The following is an 18,601-nucleotide window of genomic DNA, read 5'->3' as shown; positions in this document are numbered from 1 at the left end:
TTGTCTGGGAAACGATCCTTCTTGGCTGGTGTGGTTCAGTGGTTGAGTGTTGACCTATGAACCAGGAGGTCATGGTTCAATTTCAGGTCAGGGTACATGCCTGGGTTGTGGGCTTAATCCCCAGTGGGGGCATGCAGGAGGTAGCCGATCAATGATTCTCTCTCATCATTGATGTTTCTATCTCTCCCTCTCCCTTCATCTCTGAAGTCAATAAAAGTAAACTTCAAAAAATTCTGAATGATAATCTTGCTGAGGAGAGTATTATTGGGTGTAGGTACTTTCATTTCATCACTTTGAATATATCTTGCCATTTACTTCTGGTCTGCAAAGTTTCTGTTGATAAATCTGATTTTCTTATGGGGGTCTCCCTTGTTTGTAGCTAGTTGCATTTCTCTTGCTACTTTTAACATTCTTCCTTTAATTTTTGGCATTTTAATTATGATGTTGGTGTGGATCTTTGAGTTCATCTTGTTTGGGACTATTTCCTAGACTTGTGTCAATTTTTTTATTTTTTTTGCCAGATTAGGGACATTTTTTTTTCCTTGAAATAGTGCTTTTTTCCCCCCCCTACTATCCCTCTTCTGCTTCTGTGACTCCCCTATGATGCTAATGTTGGTGCATTTGATGTTCCAGATGGTCCTTTAACTATCCTCATTTTTTTGGATCCTTTTCTCTCTTTTCTGTTTCCATTGGGTGATTTCCACTACCATGTCTTCCAGATTGCTGATTTGATCTCTGCATCATTCAATATGCTCTTAATTCCCACTAGTGTATTTTTTACTTCAGTTATTATATTCAGTTTTTATGTTTTCTGTTTCTGTTGAAGTTCTCACTTAATTCACCTATTCTCCGGAATTTGTTGAGCATCTTTATAACCGTTGTTTCAACTCTCTTAGCTGGTAAATGGCTTGTCTCCATTTTGTCCTGTCTTTTGTGGGAATTTTGTCCTGTTATTTCATTTGGAAGATATTTCTATGTCTCCTCATTTTGGTTGTGTCCCTGTTTGTTTCTGTGTATTAAGTAGATCTGCTGTGTCTCTCAGTATTGAGAGAGTACCCTTATGTAGAAGGTGTCTGGTGGTGTCCATGGGTGCAGTCCCCCTGTTCACCAGAGCTCCAGGATGTCCTCATGTGGGTTGCATGTACTCTCCTATTGTAGTTGTGCTGAGATTGCTGCAGGCACATCTTTCAGTGGAGTTTACCCTCAGGCAAATTAGTTATGAATATGGGCCATGACTACAGTGGACAAGCTGTTGTGTTGGTACTATTGGGAATGGGACTTGCTTTAGCAGGATTCTGTTGCCAGCTGGGGTAGACTGTCAGGTTTGTAGGTTGTAGAGTTTTTAGGTGGGCTCCAGTATGGTTCCAGACCACATGTGTCTGGTCTGGAGCCTCTTAGGAAGGGCTTGGTGTGGCTGAGGCTGTCCCAGAACCTTCTACAGCTGTGCTGGGCATGGGAGGGGTTGTGCAAGCTAAGGCCAGCTGAGATCCGTCACAGTTGTATAGATCTTGGAGCCACTTGGTAGGAGGAATGATGCAAGCTGTGGCTGATCACTGCTTGTGTAGGGTGTGGAGGTGCTTGGGAGAGGTTATAATGCAAGCTAAGGCTAACTACCACTAGTGCCAGGCTTGAGGCTACCTGATAGCTACAATGCAAGCAGAAGCTGGTTATTGCTTATGCTGGCCTTAAGGGCATTTGGGAAAGACTGCAGTATGCACCCAAGACTGGCTGCTGCTTGTGTGGAGTGCCTGGAGCTTCTGGAAGAGGTTCAACCCAGCAATTGGAATGGGTTGGGGATGGGTCTCAGGCAACAGGTGTTAGCCAGGTCAGTGGAGAGTGACAGATTTTGTGCTTGTGCTTGGTCAAGTAGGTGAAAAGGGAGCTCAACAAGGGGAAGATGGTGTCTGCCAGCACCAATTCTGTACCCTGAGAAAATTCCCACTGATCCCTGACTCTCCAGCCCTTGCCCTGAAGTTAGTTTAATTCCTTATAAGACCCAGGTGCTTCTTCTTCTTCCTTTTTTAAAAAAATATATCTTTATTGATTTCAGAGAGGGAGAGGAAAGAGAGAGAAACATCAATGATGAGAGGGAACCACACCGATTGGCTGCCTCCTGCACGTTGGACTGAGCCTGAAACCCAGGCATGTGCCCCCGACCAGAATCGGACCCAGGACCCTTCAGTCTGCAGGCTGACGCTCTATCCACTGAGCCAAACCGGCTAGGGCGACACAGGAGCTTCTTAATCTGCTGCCTCTGTGCAAGCGCTTGCAGCGAATGGGTTTGTGTGTAAACCCTTTAAGATCTGATGATTTTTCTTATTTAGGTAATTAAAAAGTTTTATTCTAATATTTTTGTGCCAGATTAAGAACTTCCCCTATTTTTTAAAAAATTTGTTTTTATTGATTTTTAGAGAGGGGAAGGGAGAGCGATACAAACATCCTTGAGAGAGGAACATCATCAATTGGCTGCCTCCGGCACGCACCCTAGTGGGGACCAAGTCCTCAACCAGGACATGTGCCCTGACTGTGAATTCAACCAGCAAACTGTTAATTCCTGGGTCTATGCTCATCTGCTGAGCCACACCTGCTGGGCCCTATTTCTAATTTATAGTTTACCAGCCCCTACAACAGAATCTAATATATGCTTGTAAAGTTACAATAGTGGTTAGATAGATGAGGCATGAATGTTCACTGGGAAGAGGCCCCAGGGAGCTTATCTTTTTTTTTTTTTAATTTTTCTTTTATTTCCAGGGAGCTTATATCCTAACTAAATTTAATTTAATTTTTTAAAAAAAATATATTTTATTGATTTTTTACAGAGAGGAAGGTAGTGGGAGAGAGAGTTAGAAACATCGATGAGAGAGAAACATCAATCAGCTGCCTCCTGCACACCTCCTACTGGGGATGTGCCCACAACCAAGGTATATGCTCTTAACTGGAATCAAACCTGGGACCTTTCAGTCCGCAGGCCGACGCTCTATCCACTGAGCCAAACCGATTAGGGCTACAACTTTAATTTTAACATCATATGCTCTTCGGACTTGATAGAAAGCAACATATAACTGACCATGTCCGAAAACAGGTTCAGGTAGGAATATTTCTACTCTGTCTAGAGTTTGTCCTTTGGTTTATTAATAGTCATCACAAATGCTGGTATCACAGGAAACTCTTTGAATTAATTTAAATGGGAGGCCAGTGTCAGACGGGGACAAATCAGTTTTTGGAATCAGAACAACCTCTCCTTCCGCAGATCCTGTTAATACTTCAGCTTCAATTATGTTAGGTCAGAATCTTTTGATAATAAATCTAGTACCATTACAAAGACCCCATTTACTATTAAGATTTCTCATCATGGTAAGTGCACATACTTTCAATTTTAATTTATGATTCAGCATTCCCGAAGGAGTAATACTATTAAGAAATTGGATGGGAAAATTTTCCTTTTCAGAATCATCTGTTGAATTGATGGAATCATCACTCAAATAGGTGTGAAAATCTCCATCGAGTATATCCAAAATTTCTTCATTTAATTTATGAACGTGCTCATTTTCAGGACAAAGAATCGCACGTTTCGATATATTTTTAATATTATCATTAGATATACTATTTCCAAAGGTAGCTTCAATAATCTGTTACAATTCATTTTATGGGACATTTCAATAATATCCGTTCCTAAATGAAAACTGCTATCAAAGTTTGCCATCTCCAAGTTTTACTAACCATTCACTATAAGCAGAATCCTCTGATTTCATATTTGTTTTAACAGACAACTGTCTGAAACATCCCCAAATACTAGAGTACTTAGCAGGCTTCAGAGGTATGTTGTGCCAATAGTTGGTCTTCAGACATATTCTGTCGATGCCACTGCTTTCTTTCAGCTTCAGAATGTCAACAAAAACAACCAAATTCACGATCAACAACGACAAATCGAAAAACGCATGCAATTGGCGCCAGCGAGAGCTTTTTATGTATCGCACATGCACAAGTCAAGCTAATGTGCGTCATATGTACCGGCTGGCCCTGCCCCCTGGTCGAACTCCCCGAAGAACTCCCGGTCAAGGGGATAATTTGCATATTGTGCTTTTATTATATAGGATGTGGGTGGTGGCTATACAGGTTTATAAAACATATATAAAAAGTCATCAAGCTGGACATTTAAAATTTGTGCACTTTAAGTTATATCTCAACTCTTTTACACTTGATCTTAGCCAAAAAGCCAAGAATTGATATATCTCAATTTTTTTAAAAAATTGAAGGGGTAGCTTTTCATATTCTACATAAAGACATTCTTTTTCTCTGACCATTTTGTGAGTCATTTTCAGCTTTGACATTTTTAACCCTTTACTCTTTTTATTCCCTTTAATTCTGAGAAATATTCATTCTTATAGGCAATAATAGATGTTTGTAATATTAAAATATATGTGTCATCAAAATTCTAGTAATGACTGTTTCATAATTGCCTATCAGTTATACATACCTGGCAGTGCTTAGAATCTATTGCATACTATCCCCTAACATTAGGGCCTGGCTCTTTTCAGTTTATTTTACCCAGTGTCTGGTGTACGGTGGCACCTTTGTTTTCCCCCTCCATCCTCTGTAATTGTTCATAAAGTTCTTCTCAAAGTGTAGACCACAAACTCTTTATATCACTATGTACACTGTTGTGTTCAGCTGTTTTTTTGTTTTGTTTTGTTCAGTTGAGCAAGACTGCCTTGATAGGGAAGCACTGCATTGATTTATAGTCTGGTGCAAACTTCTTGTCTCATTAGAGACCAACACTATTAGTAAAGTGGTTTATACCTTATGAGTTAACAATTTAATTCTATCAGATATACAGTAAATTGATGGGGAGGGGTGAGTGGCTGGGGTTACAGTGTGCGAATAAGTGTGAAAGGACTTTTGTTATTTTACCTCCTAGCATCTGAATTCCTTTTCCATATTTCTGAAAATTCTTTATGATTTTTGGTGGGTGGCAGAACCTGCTTATAACTATAGCTGGGTAGATTTAGCCAAGCAAATGCCACCTGTATGGACAGCAACTCAAGAGCTAGCGAGACAAAAGTGGGACCTGGTAGATTCTGTTCTGTCAGGGGTGGCAGTAGCAGTGGTATCTTCCCAGGACCAATTCTGCTGCAGTTTTGGATGTCTTTCCTGGCTGTGTAGCCTATAAGTCAGGTTCTGGTAAGATTGTAATCTACTAGATATATTTTTATAAATATATTTCCTACTTAAATTAGCCATAAGTAGGTTTTTGTTGTTTCTAACTAAGAACCCTGACTGAAAAAAAATACTTTAAAAAATTGTACCATTAGTTGACTCAAAGTTGATTATAAGCAGTATTGGTTTTCTCTTAGGTAAATTTAGACACAATTTAAAATGTTTTAAACTAGATTTATTTTGTGAAACGTTGCAAACAGTAAAGATTCTAAATAATTATTTCATTTTAATATTTGCATTTTAAAATTCTAGTGTTTTTTATGGACCATGTGCTGCTATGTACGCCTGAAGTACTTGAAATGCAAATTTGGGGACACTTTGCCATCTAAATGCTTGGCTGGATTAAGCGCCTAATTAGGATGGTTTTTCAACAGGTTGGAGTAAACATGCAGTCGGTGAGTGCTCAACATTCATTTTTAAAATTCAGACAATTTTTTCTGAGAAAGTGAAATGAATCTATATATGACCAACAATTCAATATGTTTACGTACTATTTAATTTGCTTGCTGTTTAAATGATAGAAGAAAATCTTCACCTAGCATCTGAAGTGATGGAGTAACTTTCTGGGTTACATTGAAAACTTACCAGTATTCATTTGATTGTTAAAAGCAATGTATTTGTTATTAGGGGAAAAAAGGGTTAAGTATATGTAGGAATTATTGAATGAAATATAGTCAAACGACTAACACATAACAACTCAGTGTTGTAGAATTATTAATATTTAATGCTATTATAATGTGTTTTATCACATAACTAAAGTAAAAGGTAAGTCATGTTTCCTATAATATTACATCTATAAACATAAAGAAAAAAACTAATATAATATGGTATTCTCTGCTAAAGATGGGTTCCCTTTTTTCAAGGTAAATCTCAACTTGCATGCTTTTTCTTTATTTATTTCAAAATACTCTGTTCATTCATCTATGTGTTTAAGTTAGCTAGAGAATTCTGTTCTGCTATTTGTATTTTTTGTTCCTTAATTTAGTTAATACTTTTATTTAAAAACTAGAGGGCTGGTGCACAAAATTTGTGCACTCGGCGGCAGGGTGGGGGGAGGGGGATCCCTCAGTCTGGCCTGCGCCGCTTGCAGTCCGGGAGCCCTTGGGGGAATGTCCGACTGCTGGCTTAGTCTCGTTCCCCAGGGAGCAGGCCTAAGCCAGCAGTCAGACATCCCTAGCGCTGCTGCTAAGGAGGGAGAGGCTCCCACTACCACTGCTGTGCTTGCCAGCTGTGAGCCCGGTTTCTGGCTGAGTGGTGCTCTCCCTGTGGGAGCGCACTGATCACCAGGGAGCAGCTCCCATGTTGAGTGTCTGCCCCTTTGTGGTCATTGCGTGTCATAGTGACCGATCGTTCTGCCAGTTGGTCAATTTGCATATTAGCCTTTTATTATATAGGATTATTATATAGGATCATGAGGTTTAAGGATTTAAAAAAATCTATTTTCAACTTTATAACAGTATATCTCTATATATCCATTCAAAATATTCCCAGATTTAGCACAAATTGGTCACTTGCTCTTGTCTCTGTACATTTTTTAAAATCGGATCTCTTCAGCAAAAATGATATTTAATTGCTGAAACCGGTTTGGCTCAGTGGATAGAGCGTCGGCCTGCGGACTGAAAGGTCCCGGGTTCGATTCCGGTCAGGGGCATGTGCCTGGGTTGTGGGCATATCCCCAGTAGGAGATGTGCAGGAGGCAGCTGATCGATGTTTCTCTCTCATCGATGTTTCTAGCTCTCTCTCTCCCTTCCTCTCTGTAAAAAATCAATAAAATATATTTTTTAAAAAAGAAAGCTATTTAATGCTTAAATTTGAAAATGTTCTTAATGTTTTAGGATGACCAGAGTTAGTATTATTATTTTTTAAATCATTTGACCTATAAAATAAAAATTGATCCCAGCTGGTGTGATTCAGTGGTTGAGCTTTGACCTATGAACCAGGAGGGCACAGTTCAATTCTCAGGCAGGGCACATTCCTGGATTTCGGGCTTGATCCTCAGTGGAGGGCTTGCGTATTCTCTCTCATCATTGGTGTTTCTCTCTTCCTCTCTCTTCCTCTCTCCTCCTCTTTAAAGTCAATAAAAATATATTAAAAATTTTTAAAAATTTATAATTCAGAGATTATCATACATTGTTAGATAACATATATAAATGATAGTCCCTTCCATGGGGACCTGTAATGGAAATGAAACTGCCTGTATGTTTGTAACACTAAAGCTGATGATTTTCATTTAGGTCATTAAAAAGTTACCTGACTAATAAGTGGCAGAGCTGTAATATGACCCTAATTCTGATTCTAAAATCCTTCCTCATTATAGTGTACTTTGTTACCTTGTATAATAGAAGGGGAAGAAGACTTAATATTTATTAAAGATATATAAATATCTTAAGTCATAGACTTAAGACTCATAGACTCATGAAGTGGATATTGTCACCATTTTATAGATGACAAAATGGAAGCATAGAGGGAACAATAATTTGGCCAACTTTATACCAGCAATAACTGATAGAGCCTATTTTTTAATTGAATTTATTGGGGTGACACCCCATATAATAAAGAGGTAATATGCAAATTGACCATCACTCCAACACACAAGATGGCCACCCCCATGTGGACACAAGATGGCCAGCAGGGGAGGGTAGTTGTGGGTGATCAGGCCTGCAGGGGAGAGCAGTTGGGGGGAACAGGCCTGCAGGGGAGGGTAGTTGTGGGGGACCAGGCCTGCAGGGGAGGGCAGTTGGGGGTGACCAGGCTGGCAGGGGAGGGCAGTTGGGGGCGACCAGGCTGGCAGGGGAGGACAGTTGGGGGCAGCCAGGCCTGCATGGGAGGGCAGTTAGGGGTGACCAGGCTGGCAGGGGAGGGCAGTTAGGGGTAACCGGGCCAGCAGAGGAGGGCTGTTGGGAGTGACCAGGTCTGTAAGGAAGGGCAGTTAGGGGTGACCAGGCTGGCAGGGGAGGGCAGTTATGGGTGACCAGGCTGGCAGGGGAGGGCAGTTAGGGGCAGTCGAGCCAGCAGAGGAGGGCAGTTGGGAGTGACCGGTCTGCAAGGGAGGGCAGTTAGGGGCAATCGGGCCAGCAGGGGAGCAGTTAGGCATCGATCAGGCTAGCAGGGGAGTGGTTAGGGGATCAGGCTGCAGGCAGAAGCGGTTAGGGGCAATCAGGCAGGCAGGCGAGCAATTGGGAGCCAGCAGTCCTGGATTGTGAGAGGGATGTCCGACTGCCTGTTTAGGGTGGGATCGAGCCTAAATGGGCAGTCGGACATCCCTCAAGGGGTCCCAGGTTGGAGAGGGTGCAGGCTGGGCTGAGGGACATACACACACACACACACTCTGCATAAATTTCATGCACCGGGCCTCTAGTTAGATAATAAAATTATATAGGTTTATTTTTCTAATAGAGCCTACTTTTAAAGACAGGCCTCTATGCTGCCAAGACCTCTTCACTGCCTTCCATTTGCCTCAACATTTTTTTGAATTTAAAATAATATATTCACATTGTTCCAAACTTTCTTCTCAGTCTATTATATTTATGTCCTTATCAAAAATATTTTTAAAGTAGAGACCTAAAGAATAATAAATTAATGTGATTCTGATTAATCTCAGTATTTTATGTTGAAAAGAGTTATAGCAAATATCTAATTTGTATTAGAAATATACTTCCAGTAATACTTAAAAATTGTACCCTTGTTTTCTTTTGTTCTTTGGAAGATGAATGTGAATGTAGCTAGGAGTTCAGAATAAGGAAGAAAACTGAAGGAACTGTTACCTTCATTTGAGAATTTTGAAATTGTTAGAAGAGTTTCATCTTTATCTCTACCCACCTTTCCTCAGTACACACTTTTAATTTTACCTTGGCTTCCTTATAATTAAGAATTTTCACTTGTTTGGTCCTAGACTCCCTAAAAATTTTATAATGGCATTGACATTCTTCCCAGTAAAATGTTGTATATACACACTATTTTGCATGTAATTTCAGGGATATGTGAGCCCCAGTAGTAAGAACCCTTGTATTAATATTATATATAAATGGTATATATTGAACCCCACCGGTGTGGCTCAGTGGTTGAGCATAGACCTAGGAACCAGGAGGTCACAGTTCGATTCCCGGTCAGGGCACATGCTTGGGTTATGGGATCAATCCCGATCGGGGGGCATGCAGGAGGCAACTGGTCAGTGATTTCTTTCTCTCTCCCTCTCCCTTCCTCTGTGAAATCAATAAAAATATATTTTTAAAATGGTGTATATTGAGAAAAATCTTTGTTTAGAATTAAATTTATACTTTTTCCTGCTAAATGGTGCATCTCAAATAATAGTGGAGATTAAACCAGTTTATAACAAATAAATTACCACATAAAACTTGAGTGCAGTCATTATGATGAGACACATGACAGCTTCAGATTCCAGCTTCACACTTCAACACTTCTACAATAGCATTTCCCAATGTTAAAAAAACACTAAACTGCTTTCCTGTGTCATCCTTCTCCTTTCTGTCATCACTTTCAACACTGTTGCTAAATGTTATGGACTGCCATTACTATACAAGGACATGCAAACACACACACAGAGATTCATTATTAGATTATTTATCAGTAGTTCTTATAAATTATTAATTAATTGCTTAATGGGATTGAATTCTTAATGACATTGACTTGTCTAGTAGTGACAGTTTTCTCCTTGCCCTTTCTCTTACATCTGAAAAAATAGTAATGACAGTTTATCTTTAGAGAAACTCTTTCCTTCTCCAAACAAGTGTAATGACAAGACAGTTCAGCCAACGTTAGGGTAGGAGATGCACTCCCATGCAGCCTCCCAGGGTACAGATGGTGACTTTTCAATACCATCTGTTCGTTATTTCTTCATAGCCATTTATACTTTCTCCCCCTCCATGAAAAGGAAAAGGAAAAGGCCTAGTTTTAGAGTTCCTGGAAGTTAGCTGCTCACTTTTTTCCCTATAATCCAGGAAAGGTTATGGCTCTTCTCCTTTCTAAATATCCCAGTCACTAGCTTACATAGTCATTTCATATTTCTTGGTGCTAACTGCTATGCAATTCACAAGTAACAGGAGAACAACCTTTTGTTAGTCTACTTTGTATACTTGAAAAAATAATCACATAAAGCAATCTGTTGTTTTTTTTTTGAACATATATTTTATTGATTTTTACAGAGAGGAAGGGAGAGGGATAGAGAGTTAGAAACATCAATCAATGAGAGAGGAACATCGATCAGCTGCCTCCTGCACACCCCCTACTGGGGATGTGCCCGCCACCAAGGTACATGCCCTTGACCAGAATCGAACCTGGGACTCTTCAGTCTGCAGGCCGGTGCTCTATCCACTGAGCCAAACCGGTCAGGGCGCAATCTGTTCTTTTACTTCCTTTAACTTTGTATAAACCTAAATAGTCTACTTATTCCTTATAAGTAGAAGCTCAGTCTTTGTTCACCTTCTCTTGTAGAAGCTGCTGGTATTTTTTTCCTTCTGATATTAAGCAGATGGGAAGGTAATACCTAGTAGTTGAAACAGTCCTGAAGCATGCCATAGCAAGCAATGCTAAAAGCTGGCGGAAATATTAGTTCCTGACCTTGGGAAATACTTTCTAAATTTTTCTTTGTTAGCTTTTGTCCTCTTCATCTCCAGTTAAGATCTTTGCTTACTGGAGGGACAAGATTTGCTTTAGACTCTATGTAGTTATCATATTGTGATGCATAGTGTTCTACTACTCTTATATCATAGAATTTTGACTTGTGACTAAACAAAAGACTCGAGAAGAGAAATGACTGAAAGGTATAGATACTATTGCCCTATGGATTTATTTTTAAAAGATCAAGACCTATGAACAAGTATAAGGTAAAGAGTTTGCTTAAATACTATTTTAGAATTACTTGCTCATGTTTTCATTTTTTCTTGACCTTATAAAATTGTAGTGCTTCTCATTGTCCTTTAGTGAGATATTTTTCCTTCTCTTAGTACTTGTGTGTTATTGGTAGTATTCGTGTGATAATCCCCTATATGAACATTGGTTGGCATAAATTGAGTTCCTGAACTACAGGTAATTCCTTTCTAAGCATCAGGGTAACTTTGCTTCATATTCTTTGTTTAATATTCATATTTCAATATTGATGTCTTTCTACTGACCAACTTTTCAATCTGTACTATCTTTTAAATTTATATTTCCAAAGCAAGAGTTACAGTTTTTGTTGGTTATAGTAGCTAGTTGTAGATTACAGGACCTCTCCCAGGTAACAGTCAAGTGAAACTTTGAACATCATGAGGAGAATCACATAAAGGCTGAGGCAGATGCCAGAAGTATCATATATATTCCCCCTTGATCCTCACTTTAACTCATACTGTTATCCCTAAATTAGACTTGGTTGTTAAAATCTAAGAAATCTGATTTCTTCTATGCTCGTTTTGATTTGTACATACTTTTAGAATGCTGTAAAGGTCTACTTTGGGTTATGTATTGGAGGTACCACTGTTTACAATAACATTTATTGCTTGGTCATACTGTTTATATTAGAGTCATTTCATTCTTTTAATTAGAATTTCCATGGAGTGACTTTTTTTGTGTGGTTGATTTTTTAAAATTTCTTTATTGATTAAGGTATTATATATCTCCCCCATTGCCCCCCCACTTCCCCCACTCATGCCCTCACCCCCTTGTTTTCTGTGTCCATTGGTTAGGCATGCATACAGGTCCTTTGGTTGATCTCCCTCTTACCCCCACCCTCCCCTATCTTCCCTCTGAGGTTTGACGGTCTGATTGATGCTTCTCTGTCTCTGGATCTGTTTTTGTTCATCAGTTTATGTTGTTCATTATACATGGAGTGACTTTAAAAGGGGATTGGTGTCCATTGCTTAGAATACATTTCAGCTGATTTGGTACTATTTATTTAATTTTAGGATATAATTGAATGTTAAAGTTTAATGAATGAAATATAATCATATCAATCTCATTCTTTTCTTTTTAAATTGCTTTTAATAGCATACTACCTCTCTTTACCTCCTCTTCTGTCTAGGCTTTCAAGTGTAGCACTCAAAACGGATAGCTTTTTTCTTTAAGGAAAGATCATATACGTGGGGAGAAGTTTCAAGGTACAATTTGTAATTAACATTCTACATGTGTATGTTTTTTGTTTGCTTTTTGCTTTGGGGGTTTGTTTTTGTTCTTACTTTAAGGACAGCACAATGTCCTTTGTCTATTATGATTTCGTCTGGGAAAATTTTGCTCATTAGGATTACCACTAGCCCATTTAGTACCTTTTTGTACATTAGGAAAAGGGGCCTTTCCCTGGGAACAAGACCTCACAAGAAAATGTATTGCAACTGGATTTTGGCCCCTGCTCACCCTTGGCCAAGTGTTCTTGTGTAGCAAACAAAATGCATTACCTTGCATGGTACAAATTCAGATTCTGAACTTTGTACTGCTTTGGATTTGTTTTGAAAATTCCATTATAGTTAAAGTAGCTCATAGTTTTAAAAAATGTAAGTGTATGTAAAATTATATAACTAAAAGTATAGCAGAAGAGGTAAAATAGTGTTTCCTTTGCAGAACAGTATGAAAATAGATGACGTTTTACTTCAAATGTAGTATTATTTTACAGTTTTTTAAATTGAGAAGTATTAGTTTATTTCCCATAACATTTAGACATTCTGATTCCGTAATTAATGCGTCAGCATGTTATGCAATTAATTGTTTAGTGCTTTGTGTTAATAGTATTATAAGTCATGTAATGAAACGTTTGTGTTTTTTTCTTTTTTCTGTTTACTCAGGTACTTTGGTCTGGGAAGCCATATGGTTCATCTCGGAGTATTGTACGGAAAATTGGTACTAATTTATCTCTGATCCAGTGTCCCAGAGTTCAGTTTCAGGTACTATATATTTAAAATTTTTTGTATTAGTATTTGTATTAGGAATATAAATAGGCAAAATAGCTTTACTAGTATTTGTTAAACTTTTCCTCCTATTAATGCTACTATCAGTAAAATAAAAGAATTTTTATCAATCATAGTAAAAAGTCTTTCTAATCTTAGTTCCTCTTGGAAGTGATAATTCAAGATCTTTAAGACATTTACCCTTCTTAAGAATACATATGTGAGGATTTAGAAACACATAAGAAGCCAAGCAGTTGTTTCTTCCCAGGTGGTCTTGAAGGTAGGCTTTATATTACTTCAGAAGATTCAGGTACCACCATTATTTTCTTTAGTTATTACACCTTCCTCTTTGGATAGCCACTCTGTTTCTCTTGTTTATTTTTAGATGTCTCTGTGCATGCCTTATAAGTTGATTTCCCCATCCTTTGTTTAAAGTTTAGCATTAATTTTGGGAACTATTGCCTTGGCAACAACTGTGTTAAGACAGAGGTAATTGTAGTTCTCGGAATGAGGCGATAGTCAAACACTGAATTAGGATTACTTTTGAATGCTCAGGTCTTAGCCTCTTTAGCACCAAATCAGGGGCAACTCTACTCTTTGCTTGGAGGTAAATTGCTATTTTCTTGATTTGGGCTTTTGTCCCTTATTGCTGGTATAGTGTTAGACATGCTTTGTTCTTGTTTTTCATTAATTTAGCACAAGAGCTATACACAAAACCTTTTAGTTCAACATTTAAGAATATCAAGTTCAGCAGATATCTATACCAATTTAAAATAGTAGATTGGCATATAAAATGCAGAAGATAAATTTAAGTCATCGTTCAAAAGTTCAAAAGTGTCCCTATGAGCTTATTTGATATTTTGTCATACTCATAAATCACTCTTCCTGGTAGGTAGAAGTAAAAAAACCCAAACCTGTTCCTAAGTAAGTGGTAGCAATTAGTGTTTGTTCAGTTTGACTAACAGGTTGCTCATTGTTGTGCTATCGTCCTGCTTACAAATTGACTGGCAAAACTTTTGTGTATCAATCTAGAAACTGAAAACTTAGAAAGTTCTAATAAGTAATTTTGATCTAACAATAGGCTTTAAAAAATAATAATCAAAATGAAGAAATCTGTGGTAGTGAATCTCTCCAGCATAATTTCTGAGAATTCAGTTCATTTAACTTCCTTCAAATAACTATTGTTTTAACTAAGGCTTGTTAATTTTTTTTTTCTGATTTGCTCAGTTCCATTCAATTTTTCTTTTTACATATTTGTCTACTTAAACTAATGGCAGAAGATCTTGCTTCAACATTTGTGTTCATGTAGCTAGAGACATGTAACAGGACATGGGGATAATCTAGCATTTTCTGAGAGCAAGCAACCCAAATCTGCCTTGACAGTCAGTGGGCTGAAGTACTAGAACCAAGTACATTTCCTGGGAAGGAAGTAACAGTTTCTCAGTCACTGAAAAGAGTATGAATAGAATAAAACTGTTAGATTTAGTACAGGAGCTGCATTTGAAAAGAGATGAATTAACATAAGGAGAGGAGTAAAGTAAGAGAAATATTGGTCACTTACTTGAGAATGTAGTGGAAGACATTTGTTTATACTGAGACTTTTACTTCCAGGCAGTTTTGTTGTATACTGAGTCTTTTCAAATTAAACATCAATATTAAAGTGGGTATTTTATCTGCTACTTATTATAAATAGGCTGTTTTTACTCTGTATTTTCTATTTTTTAAATACATCTATCAGAAATATTAAAAATGTAGAGTCTTCAAAAAACATAAAGGATGCAATTTAGAATAATACAATTGAAAATGCATTTTTGCTATTTTTCTGGCTCATTCAGGGGGCTTGATTGATGTGGAATGTATTTGAACTGTGTAGGAGTCCAACATGAGTAAATACTACTATAGAAAGTGTGGAATTGGGGAGTCACAGTTGGACCCAGGCATACTTTTTCTTACTTCCTAGGTTATTTTGAGAGACACACACATGTTCCTCTCTCTTGTTGTTGTTCTCCTTTTCCTGTTCACCCCAGAACCTCTCACTCCCATTCTTGGTGTGTCATGAATAGAAAGCATCAATATCCAAACATTAAGCTGAGTCTCGTCTAGAATATTTGAGTGCTACATACTTCCGATTAGTGCTCTTTATACAGGTACACCTCTTGGCCTAACTGGTGTCGCTATATGTCATCATTTTAAAATACAGAATTTCTGTTTTCAGTTTTTCTTACTATGGTAGGAATTGGTAAAAAAGAAAAAGGAATAACTCTGTAAGAAAAAAGCTAGAGATTATTATTTTACTGTGTTCATTTTAAGAATACATATTTTATATTTAGCTATAAACAAATGGTGGTAAAATAGACTGAAGCTGTTTACTAGTACATTCTTTTTGGCAAGAAACTGAGAGCATCCTCATACCAGTGTGTTATTTTATGAAGAGTCTCATGCAGACAGAATGAATTTTTAAAATATTTCATTCTAAGTATTTCAATTTTTGAACATGCTTTGGGTATTTCTTTTTTCATTTTAAATGAATCCATTTCCTTAGTGTAGTTTTACATTGTCAGAATATTTTAAATTATCTGAAATTACTTCAGTAAAATATTTCAAATATAATTGGATTTTAGATTATTTAAATGGTATAAAATGTTCAGTTGAATTGCTTAGAATAGTAAAAATACAATACTGTTGCTGAGTTTTTGCTCTGAATGAAGTGCTTTTCCACACTTTTTGAAAGGAATTTGGATACTTATAAATCAATAAGCACTAATTTAAAATTTTATAATGCCCTCGATTTAAAAATAAATTCTATTCCTTTCACTGTTGTTTTTCCTCCCCTACTAACAATAGCCATGGTAGCACAGGACCTTGCTGGAGCCTTCAGTAAGTGGCCTTTTCTTTTTCAAACTTCCCATCAGTCATCCATGCATGTCAGTAGTGGCATCTAAATCATATTTCAAAAATTCCATATTGTCAGTCCCCTTGCCTGCACTGACTTCATCTTAACTGGTCTTTGACTAATTGAGTTGTCCTTACCATTCCATGCTTATGTTACTCAGTGCACATTTCAGCAACAACTGAAATGGCTTTTTTTTTTTTGTCTTTGCAAGTTAATCTGTTTGAATAGAAGCCATAACCATATACTACAGGAACCAACCAGTGGATGATGGGGTTTATCAGCTCAGTAGGCTTCTGAAGTATATATATGTTTAATGACATATTTTAACACAAACTCTAAACATTGTGTGTGACAGTATTTGTAATTATTGTTTTGGTCAGGTTATATCCATTACTAAACGTATTAAAGCAAGCCATCAGTCCTAGCTGATGTGGCTCAGTTGGTTGGAGTGTCATCCCATACACCAAAAGGTCACAGGTTCGATACCCGGTCAGGGCACTTAACCTAGGTTGTACGTTCAGTCCTCAGTTGGGGCACATGCGAGAGGCAACCAATTGATATTTCTCTCCCTCCCTCTTGGCTTTTTGCCCCCTTCTTCCCTTCCTTCCTTCCTCTCTCTAAAATGAATAAACATGCCCTAACCGGTTTGGCTCAGTGGATAGAGCGTCGGCCTGTGGACTGAAAGGTCCCGGATTCGATTCCGGTCAAGGGCATGTAGTTTGGTTGTGGGCACATCCCCAGTGGAGGGTGTGCAGGAGGCAGCTGATGGATGTTTCTCTCTCATCGATGTTTCTAACTCTCTGTTCCTCTCCCTTCCTCTCTGTAAAAAAAATCAATAAAATATTAAAAAAAAAAATTAATAAACATATCCTCAGATGAGGATTAAAAAAACAAACAAAGAAACCCCCAAACCCAACCATCAGTGTATTTTAAAGTAATTATATTTTATATTAGATCTCTAACAATTTCACGTTACTGCTATAATTTCATGTTACCGCTCATAATATAACTATATGAGGAAATAACCATTTCCAACAGTCTGTACACTCTCGTGTGGTACCCTGATCATTTCATTAATGGAACAATGACACACTTTTCACAGTGTGAATGACCACAGAGATAGGTAATTTTGTATGATCACTTGCACTGTGACACCCGTAACATTGTTCCATTCATGAAAAACTCACATCTAACAGAATATTATTTTAATAAAGTGGTTTAAAAGAAATACTTTGTTTATAAGCAATTACTTTATTATTGAGATATATCAGTAGAAAATCCTCTCAAATTGGAAAATCATACAACTGAGTGTCAGATTGACATTTAAAAAAAGCAAAAACTACTTTTATCATTTCCATGGTTCATTTTGTGAAATAGGTTTCATTATTTTAAAAAAAATCAAAACCTGTTTCAATAACTATTTCAATTTAAAAAATTAAACTATTGTACATCCATATATAATTAAACTATTGGACTAAAATTATAATCTATATATATAAAAGCCTAAGCGACCGTTATGACCAGAATGACTGGTCAACCAGTCACTATGACGCACACTGACTACCAGGGGGCAGACGCTCAATGCCGGATCTGCCCCCTGGTGGTCAGTGCGCTCCCACAGCCAACCTCCCGCGGTCCCTCCCCCTGGCTGGCCAACCTCCCCCGGCCCCTACCCCTGGGCCCCAATGTGGGGGCTGGCTAGCTAGCCTCCTGTGGTCCCTCCCCCAGGTCAGCCGGGCCACTGATAGACCTCAATCACTGGCCAGGCTGAGGGTCCCCACCTGTACATGAATTTGTGCACCCGCCCTCTAGTTTGATAATAATAGAGAATTATTCTTCTCCTTTTTGGTAATTTTTAAAAAGGTATGAAAAATCCTTTAATAAAAAGACTAGAGGCCCCGTGCACGAAAATTCATGCATGGGGCGGGGCTGGATGGTCCCTCAGTCCGGCCTGCCCCCTCTCATAGTTCAGGAGCCCTCAGGGGATGTCCTAATGATGGCAGGGAGCAGGCCTAAGCTGCAGTCTGGCCTCCCTCTGTGGGAGGCGACTGGGCCGATTACGGGAAGGCGCCACCCCCATCACCTCGCTGCTGCTGCCGCTGCGGCACCATGGCTGCGTACCCTCAGCTCTCGCAGCTGCCGTGGCTTTGTCCAGAAGAATGTCCAAAAGGACGTTCGGCTGTCTGATCTAATTAGCATATTATGCTTTTAGTATTATAGATTAGTATAATTACTTTTTAGTTTTATTTTTTCTTTTGAATGATTATGGTTTCCCCACACACTTCGTTAGGCTTCTCCTTTTTTAAAAAAAATCTTTATTGTTGAAAGTATTACATATGCTGCTTTTCCCCCCCATTGACCCCTTTCAGCTGTCCTCACCCCCCCCCCCTTTTTTTTGGTGGCATAAATCACTGTTAGAAATGACATCGATTTTACCAGTTCTGGAGTTGATTTTTTTTAAAAAAGTATCTTGACAGTATCACTAACTTTTTCATTTAATTGAGCACACAGTATAGACATGGTTTTATTTCAGTGATTAAATATAATCAGTGCTTAGTATGATTATAAACTAAGATCATGGAATAATTTGGCTTATTTTTTAAAGTTTGTGCAAAAACAA

At 38.1% G+C, this 18,601-nt stretch overlaps 1 protein-coding gene across 5 annotated transcripts in view; it reads left to right on the top strand.

Moving 5' to 3' along the window:
* Positions 1-18,601, top strand: part of MTFR1 (mitochondrial fission regulator 1) — a 66,378-nt gene that overhangs the window by 26,974 nt on the left and 20,803 nt on the right. For 4 of the 5 annotated variants that reach the window (XM_059673030.1, XM_059673031.1, XM_059673029.1 and 1 more), the window contains 2 exons: positions 5,470-5,612; positions 12,987-13,085. In XM_059673030.1, the coding sequence (XP_059529013.1) occupies positions 5,547-5,612; positions 12,987-13,085 (165 nt within the window). In that variant the 5' untranslated portion in view covers positions 5,470-5,546. Of the gene's footprint in view, positions 1-2,190; positions 2,325-5,469; positions 5,613-12,986; positions 13,086-18,601 lie in introns of those variants that run through there. The other variant, XM_059673034.1, reaches the window with a different exon arrangement.

Source organism: Myotis daubentonii, chromosome 17, assembly GCF_963259705.1.
Source record: "Myotis daubentonii chromosome 17, mMyoDau2.1, whole genome shotgun sequence".
NCBI lineage: Eukaryota > Metazoa > Chordata > Mammalia > Chiroptera > Vespertilionidae > Myotis > Myotis daubentonii.
The sequence above is the reverse complement of the archived record's forward strand: the minus strand, read 5'-3'. Positions and strand labels throughout refer to the sequence as shown.